Genomic DNA, 12,509 nt, shown 5'->3' with positions numbered 1-12,509 from the left:
TGTTAGTTTATCAGATTCTTTGCTTTGTAAATACATCAATCACTCAAATCCTTCCTTGTTTTTTGCTGAAGGATTCGATTTTGTTTTGATCGCTTTCAACTGTTAATAGTTCCGATCGCCTTGATGTTTATGATGTGTGGAGGCTTTGTGAGTTATGACAACAGGTTGTTTGATGTGGTTGTGTGAGGGAACTAGGTTTTAGGTTTAGGTTATGACAGTGCTGAAAGGAGGAGGCTAGGGTTGAATTTGTGGTGTGGTTTTGAGGTTTGGTGATGAGGAGGATTGATCAGAAGCAGAGGTATGGTGGCGGTGGTAGTGGTAGGATTGGCGGTAATAATGGATTCATACCGAGTTCATTTCGGTCACTCTCGAGCTACTTGAGGATTGTGTCATCTGGTGCTTCCACCGTTGCGTCTACTGTTAGGTCTGCAGCTTCGGCTGCGATTGTGGACCGTGATAGTGATGCAGTTCCTGATCAGGTGAGGGTAATCTTTCGTAAATAGAAGGTTGTTTGCGTGTTTGTAAGTGGATCTAGCATTTTATTTGTTAATGCATGGTTTAAATGAAGTTAAATGCATATCCTGTGTCTTCAATATGTAAATAGTGAGGCTGAGATATTTTTATGTTGATTGTGATCTTTGATTTGCAATGTGACAATTGTGAGTCCAAACGTGAAGTTTCTTTATTCTTTAATAAATAAACTGTCAAGCCTATTTGAGATCTAAAACTAAAAGTGTAAAGTTTTTGGTGTTAACTGAAACAAAATGAAAATCTGAACGTAGAGGAAAGATCCTGTTTAATTATATATGGGATTGAATTATGATTGTTTTGATATTTGGTACTTAATGCATAGATTTTTTTTATGAGTTACATCTGGTCATTTATTACCTGTGCATAGTATTTTGTCATGGTTTACTGTTTACTTTAGGTTATTAGTTGTCATGCATTAGTTCAACTATCCTAACGCTAGAGTTGCTTCCTGTAATAGGTTTTAGTTATAGGTTTGTATGTAATAGCTCACTTATTAGTGGTTCATCTTGATATATATTTTACCACGCTACATGCCATAGCAGGTAAAACGATGACGCGGCATCAGTTTTTTATCAACATGGCGGCATGCCATGTCATTATTTTATATGCTATAGAAGGTAACTTACATAAGTGGTAAAAAAAGTTGCAAGTATGTCAGATCAATTCATCAAATGTAAAAAAAATGATGTTTTTCTTGTATACAACGGGAAAAAGTTGAAAGTAAGTTACATTTTGGTGTAACAAACCTTGGCATATATTCATGACTTTCAAATAATAGATAGCTTTATTGGTTGTGTGGTATACAGATTGTTGCATATCTTTTCTGTACACACATGTAATAGATAGATTTATCGGTTTTTAATACTCGGGAATGAGCCGTGACTTATCTAACTTTTTCAACAAAAGGTGCTATGGGCTGGATTTGACAAGCTGGAATGTGAGGGTGGGATCTCGCGCCGACTACTATTACTCGGATATCAATATGGTTTCCAAGTGTGGGATGTTGAAGATGCAAACAATGTGCGCAACATAGTCTCTAGATATGATGGTGCTGTTTCCTTTATGCAAATACTGCCAAAACCAGCTGTATCAAACCATTCCCATGTTGAATATCCAGATGATCGCCCTCTGTTGGTTATCTGCGCCGACGGGTCGTTTAATACTCAGGGTGGGCCCTCCGTTTCTATCAACGGTAGTGTAAAAAATAATCATGATCAGATAAATGGTGGGTATGTGCCTACTGTTGTATGGTTCTATTCGTTAAAATCTCAATCTTACGTTAAAGAATTGAAGTTCAGATCAGTTGTTTACTCTGTAAGATGCAGTTCCCGCATTGTTGCTGTTTTACAAGCAGCACAGGTATAAAACATTTTTGTTAGGGTTGTAAATTGTGTCGAGTTGTTATATGTTCATTTACAAATATGAGTAATATCTAGCGACTTGGTAACAATTTGTAGTTTGAACAATTAATTACTCTGATTCATATGAAACCTCTATAATAATTTATGTTATACTAATTATTTTTATGTATTTATCTTTCTTTCCAGTTAACAAATTTGGGTTTATATATAACATATTTAACTTGAGATTTGGAATAAGCTAATGGGAACAAACGGAAAATGGGCAGTTAAAACTAATATAATAGTTGCTGGAAGTAAAGATTAGATAAAAAGTTTCAAAATGGAAATTAATTTCACTTTCAAAAGTTAATAGTTATATGAAAAATAAAAAACCAAAATATGTGACTTTAAATAATAACACTTTTATCTCTGAAAACAAAATATTAACATCTTTAAACGCTCTTAAACGGGTTTACAGGTCAGCCCACTCTTTTAACTGTTTGTGTTCGGGTTGACCCATTTTTTAAACGTGTCGTGTCAGGAATTGCTGTCCCTAGTTTTGTGATACACTTATATACCTCATATGTATAATTGTTTATCGTTACAATCTACAGGTACACTGTTTTGATGTTGCAACATTAGAAAGGGAGTACACGATTCTCACAAATCCTATTTTAACAACCTCTTCACGGTTTGAAAACATAGGATTGGGACCACTTGCTGTGGGTCCCAGATGGATTACTTACAGTGGTAGTATTGTGGCATTACCAAATACACGTGTTAGCCCACAACATCTTACTCACTCTAAAACTTTTACTTCCAATGGTTCAAATGGTAGCATTGTTGCACACTACGCAAAACAATCAAGCAAACAGCTTGCTGTAGGAATCGTTACACTTGGGGATATTGGTTACAAGAAGCTTTCTAGATATTACTCTGAGATTTTACCGGGTGACAACGTTTCTCAGCCGTTAAGTGACCCTGCACGGAAAGATCGTGGAAACCCTAATGGTCGGTTACCAGATACCGAGAATGTTGGAATGGTATGTGTTTAAATGATGGAAAGTTACCTTTTTAACCTTCTGTGTAATTTGATATTGAACTAATTGTGACTAATTTTACTTTTGGTGGTGGTCCATTTTGGTAATTATAACTTTTCTTGATCTGTTTTAGTAACTATAAGCCTTTTTGAGCTGCCTACTTGGGTAATTGAAGTTCTTTTTTTGGTTCTTATTGATAGTTAAATAATTTCTTTTTGTTATTTTGTAATTTGATAAGTTTTTTCATCTTTAATCTATAATTACCAAAGTGGTCGAGCGGGTTTTAAAAAAAGCTTGTAATTTCCAAAACGGATCAATAGTTATATTTCCATAAAGGACCACATCCAAAAACATATTGCAGTTTGACATTTGCTCTTTATTATGTAAACAAAGAAATGTTAAATGATGTTGAACAATATTAAATTAAAAATTATTTCGACCTCAGTATCAATGCAGGCATTTTAATTATGGATAATTGAATACTGAATTCACCTTTTTTTTATCAGGTTATTGTTAGAGATGTTGTGAGCAAATCAGTAATTGCTCAGTTTAAGGCACACGATAGTCCAATCGCATCATTATGTTTCGATCCCAGCGGTACATTATTGGTGACAGCTTCTGTTCATGGTCATAATTTTAATGTTTTTCGTATAATACCGGGAGCCACAAACGGTGCATCGTACATACATCTTTACAAGCTTCAACGTGGTTTTACAAACACCGTACGATACTTCAACTTTTCAATCTTTTTTTTTTAATTACTATTTTGGTTTCTCTGTTATTTAAGACTAATATTTTAACCAAAAAAACTCAGGTGATACAGGACATAAGTTTCAGTATAGACAGCCGTTGGATCACCATAAGTTCATCAAGAGGCACCAGCCATCTATTTGCTATTTCTCCATCAGAAATCCCAGTTAATAATAATATTATACAGTCCAATTATGATGCTGCCAATAAGCCGCCGGTTACACTATCTGCTGTCAGCAGAATAAGAAGTGGAAATAACGGGTGGAGAAATGTGGTGACCGGGGCGGCGGCTGTGGCGGCATCCAGTAAAATAAACTCATATTCAGGGGTTATTGCATCTGCATTCCATCAATGCGCAGTTTCCGGTCCCACACTGTCAAAATACCATATGCTTGTGTTTTCTTCTGGTTGTGTGATACAATATGCATTAAGATTATCATCTGAATTGGATAATGCTTATAAATCATTCTCACCTGATAATGATTCAAATTTAAATGTTGAGCCGATTCAGAAGTGGAACATTTGTAGTAAACAAAACAGAAGGGATCGAGAAGAAAACGCTGATATTTATGGTGAAAACGGGCATACAGATAATAGAAAAGTATTTCCTGAAAGAACAGAAAATGGAAACGATTATTTTGAAGGTATGAGTAAAATCAAGAAAGATAATGTCGGTCACGAGTTAAAAAACCATGGGTATATTTCTGAAATTGAATTGCATCCGCACCAATTGCAGACCCCACTATGGGCAAGAGTGCAGGTAAACACTTTCATTCGTTAACTTTAATCCAACAAACGATTTAACACGAACAACTAAACGAATGGTGTTTTCTTGTTCGTGTTCGTTTGTTAAGAAAATGAACATGTTCGTGTTCACTTATGTTCATTCATTAACAGTATAAACGGATGGTTCATGAACATAAACAAACTAATATAACTGAACATACTTGAATGAGCATAACTGTGCTAAAACAATTTAAAGTAATGTGAAGAACACTGTGTTGAGCCTAAAAAGTTAATAAACCTAGACTAAGTTGTAATCGCCCAAAAAAAATAAATAAATGAATACATGTTAACGAACGTAAACTAACGAACATAAATGAATTCAAATGAACGAACGTTCACAAACATAAATTAACGACACATGCCCATGTTTGTTTGTTCAACTAAATGTGCTTAATGAATATTTTATGTTCATGTTCGTTCGTTTATTAAATAAACAAACATAAACGAACCAAATAAACAAACATAAACGAACTTCCTGCTGAACAGTTTACGAACTGTTCATTGGTCGTGCGGTTCATTTATAGGCCTAGTTTTTTACTTGTTCTGCAAGTTACCAGGTGACTCTTCTTTTCTGTTTTTGTTGATTCTTGCAGATAAAGTTTCAATCTTTGATTGCCGATGATATTAATGTTGACCGGGTAAATGATTCACGGGGTGAATTTGAGATAGAAAAGATTCAAACCCACACCGTTGAAGCAAGGTCTAGATATTTGGTTCCTGCTGTTGGTCATATTTGGGAACCCAAGATGCAAACAACCAGGTATGAATATGTAGAAGCAATTCACCAAATTTTGATTCATATGGTGAATTTATGGACTTAGAAGCCGGGACAAAATGGGCGGGTTGGGTAGGTTGGGTGATTGGTCTAAATGTACTTTTCTGTGTTGAGTCAAAATGGGTTGAGATGACTAATTTTGATTATGTAGTTTGTCAAATATTCTTACAAAAGTCGTATTATTTTCATTGTGACTTTTGAATAAAATGATTGGGGAAGTTTATGCATTATACAAGTACAATTAGGCATGCAAGTGAACCAAATGTTCAGTGAACTGTTTGTGAATCGTTTGGCGGGAAGTTTGTTTATTTAATAAAGAGTGAACATGAACAAAATTTTTGTTTATTTAGTTAAAACAAGCAAACATGAATTAACAAGAACATGCTCATGTTCTTAATAAAAAAACACGAACAAGAAAACCCTGTTCGTCTACTTGTTTGTGTTCAGTTGTTTGTTTGGTTAAAGTGATCCGTGAGACGAACGAATGCGACATTCATGTTCTTTTGGTTCATTTACAAGCCTAAGTACAATCTATTAGACTTTTGATCCAACTGTTTTTGTAAAGCTAATTTTTTATATATGCTTGTTAGAGATGCATAACCCGAATGACCTGCAAGCAAATGGGTTGAAATTGCCACGTATAAACATCTGGGTTAAACACACACACACACACACACACATGCAAATCTGCTTATTTTTACAAACAAGTATATAAATTGACACCAATATAAAGTATTCTTTATCATCATGGGTGATTGTCACACGCTCCCATTGCTGGTAGGTAGGTGCTTTTATAATAAGTTAATGAAGTTCACTTATCGTATCATCATATTTGTTTTTTCCCAATTACTATTTATTTTTTTTAATCATCATCATCATTATCATTTAACTTCAGAAGTTTTGTTATCCAGAGTTCCTGATATAGATTACAACAATAACGGGTTGTATGAACACGAAAAGCTTTTTAAAAATGGGAGCAGCTTTGACCATATAACAGATGGTGGACTTGATAATAGCAATGCAGAAACTGGGGAGGATGCTGCTGGTCAAATGCCAATAGATGATTCAAGTGGCTTTGTAAATAGTGACAGGTGTCCAATATCTCACACTCGACCTGAGACTGTAGATAATAGAGAGCACTCAGTGAGTGGGACCCAGTCCGAGCTTGTAAATACTTACATAGATCAGAAACTTGAGAACCAATTTGAAGATCAAGGCAATGAGTTTGATTAAAGGTAAGAGTTTTTTTTAAAGCTTTAGCCCGTCAAGGTTATAGGCTTATATGGGTGGTGAAACAGACTGGCTGGATTTGGTGTCATAACAGGCAAGTTGGGTAACCGGTCAAAATTGGCTGGTCAATATGTGTCGGTTGGGGAGTTAAGTTAATAATTTATGTTTCTTTTTTAATGGGTTGGAATTGGCATGTAGATTAAAGTTTTCATGTTGCAGGCCTGTATGGTGGTGAAGAATAATGAGAGCAGTGGAAGTTGAGGGCTCTTATCTTGTGAGGTGTGGGTTTGTTGTTTTCGCTACTGTCTTTTGTAAAATACACCTCAATAATATTAGTTGTAAAATGATGTGGATACTCATGTGCAACTACTTTTCATCCTGCTGCTGCTTTATGTTTTTATGTGTGTTGAGTTGTTTTTCATTTCAAAAGTTTATGCTGCGACGGCAGAGCATCAAGTGCTTGCCTTTTCAATCGAACTTAAAAAAACTAGAAGTTTGAATCGCACCAAATCTTGCATGGGCCTATGTATCTAATTTATTGGCTTACTGTTGAGTTCAAAAAAAAAAAAATCATTTGTAAAATGAGCTTACAGTTTAGGCTTTTCCACTCTCTTTTGAATCTGGTAAGTAATTATATTTTTAAGATGTTGCCACTTGGGTTTTCGACCATTATGTTTTATTAGTTCTATAGATCTGCTTTTTTAATGTCTAAAGAATTCTAGTTCTTGGAGATTTTGAAGATGTAAAGAAACATTTTTCCTAACTGTTTGAATCAGATTTAACTTAAATTCGAATAGTTCAAGTTTAATTAGTTTTTCCAAATCTGTTTCGATCAAGTTTCAAAAGTTGGAATAACACAATTCAGTCAACTTAAAAAACACGGAACTTCATTTCATGAACACTCAAGTTCAACCATGATCAACCCATTCAACCTCTACAGATCCAAATGATGATCCAAACGTTGTGTTGTTGTGCACAAAACAATTAAGAGACTGATCCAGCTTTCAAAACCATGTGTTATATGTCTCCCTTTTGCTAGTTTAAAATGCTATTCCCGAGTTTTAGAAAGAAAATGAAATGGATTGAAAGATAGAGTGGGCATATTTCAAGGTTTTTCTTTTGGAAAGAAAGGAATGGAAAGTTTAACGCTTTGTGTTCACAAGTTTCATTTAAGGGGGGAGAAAAGAAAAGAAAGGAAAATGTGAGGTTTTAAAGTGTGAAAACTTTCTTTCCAATAGAAAAGAATTGGGGAAAGGAAAGGAGATACAATGTATTAAAGGAAAGGAAAGAAACAGCTGGAAGTGAGTACAGGTTTTTATATCGACCCTGGTTTCTGGAAGGAACTAGTTTCAGTCATAAAACTCGATTCATACTAAATCACCTGTCATCAAGATTTATTCTTTTAACTGAACCAGGTAAAACAGCATTTCCACCAACAGAAACCTTAATAAACGGTAAACCTTATAGATATTACTTGCCAAAGATGTCACAAGTATAATAACTTACAAAGTATGTGATACCATATTTTTAAACCATAAATTACACAATGATACCTAACAATCATCAAACAAACAACAAACGGACCATGAGAATTAATACTGAAGCCAAATTAAGCAACCGGAGGGTGGAGCTCGTGATCCTGTGAGGTGTCAACAGCAGCAGGCGGCATGAATGGCCACATGGCCATTCCAGGATAACTTATGATAGGAACCAACTTATGTCCCATTGCTTGGCCTGCAGGATATGCAGCAGGCATTACAGGTGGCGGGCCCATGAAACTAGGTTGGCTGTTCATTGTGTTAACTTGTTGTTCAAGTTTCTCTTTCTCAGCCTTTAGCCTCTGCTTCTCATCTCGGAGCTCGTTTTTCTCAGACTACATGCGTTAAGTGAATTAGCATAGTTGAATAGAAAGTAAGTACAGATGCCAAGATGGGAGTACCTTGAGTTCTTTAATTTTCTCCTGGAGATCTGAATTCGAGTCCTTTAGCTTTTGTGCTTCATTTTTTAATCGAGTCACCATTCGCACAGCATCAACCAAAATAGCAGCCTTATCTGTTTTAGTGGGTCCCTCAGGCTCAAGAATTGTAGCCAATTCAACAAACCTAATTGTTATGCCATATTGTCAACACTAAGATTAACAAAAAAGCACGAAGTATAAAGTAAAGAGTGTGGCATACTTGTCGTTTAGTTTATCCCTCCTCAATTTCTCTCTACATGCTTTGGAACTTGTACCATTGGATGGTTCAGCTCTTCCCCTGTTGTACATAAGGTAAAATATAGTTTTCTAAAATGTGAATCAAGTATGGAAGCATTTTAGACAATAAATTCATTTATTTGTTTCTTTTGCTACTAGCATTGTCCAATGAAAAAACTTACACAACTACAAGGAGTTTAAGCGTCCCAAAAGAATCCATATATAAAGGAATAAATGATGTAGTTTTATTAAAAAGAAACCCAAACTGTAGGTACATAAGACTATAAAACAAGTTTACTTAGGTTAAAAATCTTGTAAAGATGAGAGCAATAATTACCGCTTTTTTGAACCAGTTTCCTTATGGCCATCTGAACTTGCAAGCGAGCCATCACATTCCACACTAAAAGCAAGATTAAGCAAGCAGGGTGAAGAGGTGAATAAGCGTACAAATGAACGATGAAACGAACATAGATATGAACATAAAACAATAACTGAAACTGTGAGGAAGAAAGAACGCATAGTAAACCTTGAACGTTAATATAAGCTGAAATGATTCTCGGATACAAAGGCATAGAGACCCATGTTGATGGTATTCAGCTTTCACTTGCAAAAGATTATAACTATGCACCTAAGGAGTATTGTGGGATGGCTTATTTAAACAGCCTATTTGTTTATTGCATATATTAAAGGCTGAAAAGCACCTACAAGTGTTGGGTGAGGAAAAGGGTCTATGCATATCTACTTATTTTAGGGTGAAGTAAGTTTTTCCAGTAAGTAGTTTGAGATTGCGCATTTTGAACCTATTATTATTAGTGGTTACGCAAAAGCTGTTCGAATAAGCAATACTAATCACCCCTATAAAATACATTTCACATACAAATCTACTCTCTTTGGTTTCCAGAGAACCATAAGTGATTTAGATTTCTCTAACTTACCCCAAGAGAATTAAACTAGGGAAGTGACTTGTACTTCTCTAATTTAAGCATTGTGACTTGCATCTAGTTTTACAGTACCAAATAAAAAATAAATTGCATGCTAACTACCCACCAATACAAACTAATAAACTGCATACTAAATTAATAAGGTAAAAAATATATGATGAATTTTTATCGAGATCATGGGGCTCTGTCCACCTTGATTTGTATGCCCAGCAGCTTGGCTGGTGGTTTGTCTTCCTCTGTACTATCACAAACAACAGCAGCCTTGCTGCCTTCTTTCCTTCTTCTGGATTTCCAATAAGATATAAGGGTGAGGGCCGGTGCAAGTAAATTGGCGTACTAAGCTGTGAAGGGCCGAGCTGGGTACCGACTTGGGATAAAGTGTCTTAGTGGCTGTTTAGTAACTATTTGAGTTGGTTTAGGGTTTCTTCTCTTTCAAATTTGGGTCTATTATTTAAAGGGCCATTGCATTGGTTATTTGTTGATTTGTTCAAGTATATCGATTTTAACAAAACAAATGTTGCAACTTAAATACTTGCAACATCAGCAATCTCCTTCTGCAACGACATATTCTTTGCAAATATTGGCTGTACTTTTTGTTCCAGTTTTTAAAATTTAGGGTTGGTGCCTAACTTATAAACTTGTAACTACCAAGTAATACAAACTAATAGATTGCATACTAACTGACAGATAAAACCTCTAATACTCTATCAGTTCCACTAGGCAAAATGATATCTAAGCATAAAGTAGTTGACGGTGTTGTAGAACTCGCTAGGTGCTACGCTAGTCGGCTAGTGGGGCTAGAGGCTAGCGATTAATCGTATTAGAATTTGTAATTCTAACCTATGCAGTCAATCTTGGTGGTATCTCGGTTATCGGTCCTCATGTGAAATATCAGTCAAAATATCGGTACCGATAACACCGGCAATATTGACCGACATCATTGTTTTAAGACTCAATTTTCAACTTTTAGTGTTTAATGTTCGTGTTTTGAGTCTTAATCAGTTCCTACTTGCTACAATTGTTAGTGTTTTGCAAGTTGCAAAAGGATAACTTGTTAATAGTAGGAGAATACACTGAATTGTTAGTGTTAAATTGATATATATAAAAATTCTGCATCATATTAAAATCACCGATATCCCACAGCGATTACCGATATCTCAAATATCGGTCCTCGACCGATATCCGATATTTTTCCGCATTAACTGCTTAGACTCTAACTTTCAGTTACACACACACACACACACATTTTCATATGTGGTTCACAGTTTTATATATACATATACACATTTTTACATGTAATTAACAAAGGTTAGCCGAAATGGCCAAATTGTCCGGTTATTGGGCGGCGATTTGATCTGACTAGACCTGACTAGGGGCGATTTAGCCGATTAGCTGTTAATTTGGGCAATTAGCTAAAAACTAATCAGTCAAGGGCGGATATTTCCAACACAGGCAGTTAATGAAAAAGTTGTATATGAAAGGAACATTGTGCATAAAAGTCAGTCGTTCAAGCGCCCTAATCTAATCTTAATCCGCAATCCCAAATTGAGTAACAAAAACCCTAAATTTGTTAAAGTAGTACACCAGCACATGAATCGATACAACTATTATTAATGAATTCATCCGATTGGTGAGCACCGAAATTAGGTCAATTGCACAATTAATAATAAATAAAACAAGGAATAGGTGCGTACCTAGGGTTAGATGAAGAGGCATTGAAGATGGGCCAGGCGGATGGAGTGAGGAATGGACCAGCAGCATTATCGATCAAGCCGTAGTTGAACATCCAATCACTCTTCTCCGGGGAAACCATCGTTATCCACCGCTGGCTGGGTTACAATTGGACTCTGTTTTTTATTCTTTCTGAATGCGGTACTAATTTGCTGACGACGGAAGTTTCGTCGGTGGTAAACTTTATCGTGGTTTTGGGTTACTTTCAGCCCACTAAAAGCCCATAATGACGTTGCGCCTACACTCAACTAAACCCCTACCGGTATAACCGGTTTCAGATATAACTAAACCAGTAAATAACCCAAAAAAACTGGTTAAAAAAAACCTGATAACCGGTTCGGTTAACCGGTTTCGAAAATCAATATTATAAACCGGTTTCTAACCGCCGGGTTGAATTGGGTACTAACCACTTTTCTTTGGACCGGGTGCTAACTGGTTAGTGTATCGGGTTTGTTTGTGTATAAACTAGTTCACCGGTTTGTTTGTGCACCGCTATCGTACAGTAAGTGATGATTCAAAGGGAAAACCGGTTTGGGTTTGTCAAACAAAAAGTCAAAACCAGGTTGAGTACAAACAAAAATCTGTTTCTTGACAAGTTTTAAGTTGGTTTGGTTCGGTTAAATTGGTTTGGAACTGGTTTCAGTGATGAGAATTATAAACCAACTTCTAAACATGTTCCTATATAATTTGTTCAAAACCGGCTCGATTCGTTGGGTCGGGTTGGTTAACCGGTATCTGTGTGTGTGCATCTCTGATATAGAGTAATCACTTAAAAACTTACAAAAGAATAAGGATAATTAAATTATTTTATAAAAATAAGCTTGGTTAGATTTGTGGGACTAGTCAAATCCGGTATGTTAAATAAGCTTAGATGAAAGTTTGTTTACTAAATGAGTGCTACTTTAGACTTGAGCTCGAGATCATGCTTATTTATTAAATGAGTTTCAGTTCAGGCACTAGCTCATTTAAACTCGGATGGATTCAAACTTTTAACATGTGGACCTCCAATAACTCATGAACGGCTCAACTAGACATGTTTATACAGTTAATTACATTAACATTTTATAAACTACTCCAAATAAACTTTGATTGGTTGCATACGATAATAGCGGACTCATGCTGAAGATAAAGACTCCAAACTCAACATTCCCACAACGTTGGTCTATAATAAGGAAAAGACTTAATTGCAAT

The 12,509-nt window shown here is 35.6% G+C and overlaps 3 protein-coding genes across 4 annotated transcripts in view; 2 read left to right on the top strand and 1 right to left on the bottom strand.

Annotated features, from left to right (window-relative positions):
* Window positions 1-12,509, top strand: part of LOC143620514 (putative galacturonosyltransferase 9) — a 96,857-nt gene that overhangs the window by 62,317 nt on the left and 22,031 nt on the right. The gene's annotated exons all lie outside the window — the stretch shown is intronic.
* Window positions 273-6,798, top strand: LOC143620512 (autophagy-related protein 18f-like). Of its 2 annotated transcripts, none has more exons than XM_077092198.1 (8): window positions 273-479; window positions 1,438-1,890; window positions 2,486-2,914; window positions 3,418-3,633; window positions 3,726-4,421; window positions 5,041-5,207; window positions 6,134-6,445; window positions 6,658-6,798. In XM_077092198.1, the coding sequence occupies exons 1-8, from the start codon at window positions 273-275 to the stop codon at window positions 6,692-6,694; spliced, it is 2,517 nt and encodes an 838-aa protein (XP_076948313.1). In that variant the 3' UTR covers window positions 6,695-6,798. The 2 variants fall into 2 exon arrangements, with proteins under 2 accessions (XP_076948313.1, XP_076948314.1); XM_077092199.1 differs by having other exon boundaries at window positions 6,134-6,457; window positions 6,672-6,755.
* LOC143620447 (transcription factor ILR3-like) lies at window positions 7,986-11,408 on the bottom strand. The gene is made up of 5 exons (XM_077092147.1): window positions 11,282-11,408; window positions 8,984-9,046; window positions 8,630-8,707; window positions 8,392-8,554; window positions 7,986-8,325 (listed from the first exon to the last, which is right to left on the bottom strand). The coding sequence occupies exons 1-5, from the start codon at window positions 11,398-11,400 to the stop codon at window positions 8,062-8,064; spliced, it is 687 nt and encodes a 228-aa protein (XP_076948262.1). The 5' UTR covers window positions 11,401-11,408; the 3' UTR covers window positions 7,986-8,061.

Source organism: Bidens hawaiensis, unplaced genomic scaffold (genome assembly GCF_021521415.1).
Source record: "Bidens hawaiensis isolate Kalapana, Puna unplaced genomic scaffold, B.hawaiensis_p1.1 tig00002572_1, whole genome shotgun sequence".
Taxonomy (NCBI): Eukaryota; Viridiplantae; Streptophyta; class Magnoliopsida; order Asterales; family Asteraceae; genus Bidens; species Bidens hawaiensis.
The sequence above is the reverse complement of the archived record's forward strand: the minus strand, read 5'-3'. Positions and strand labels throughout refer to the sequence as shown.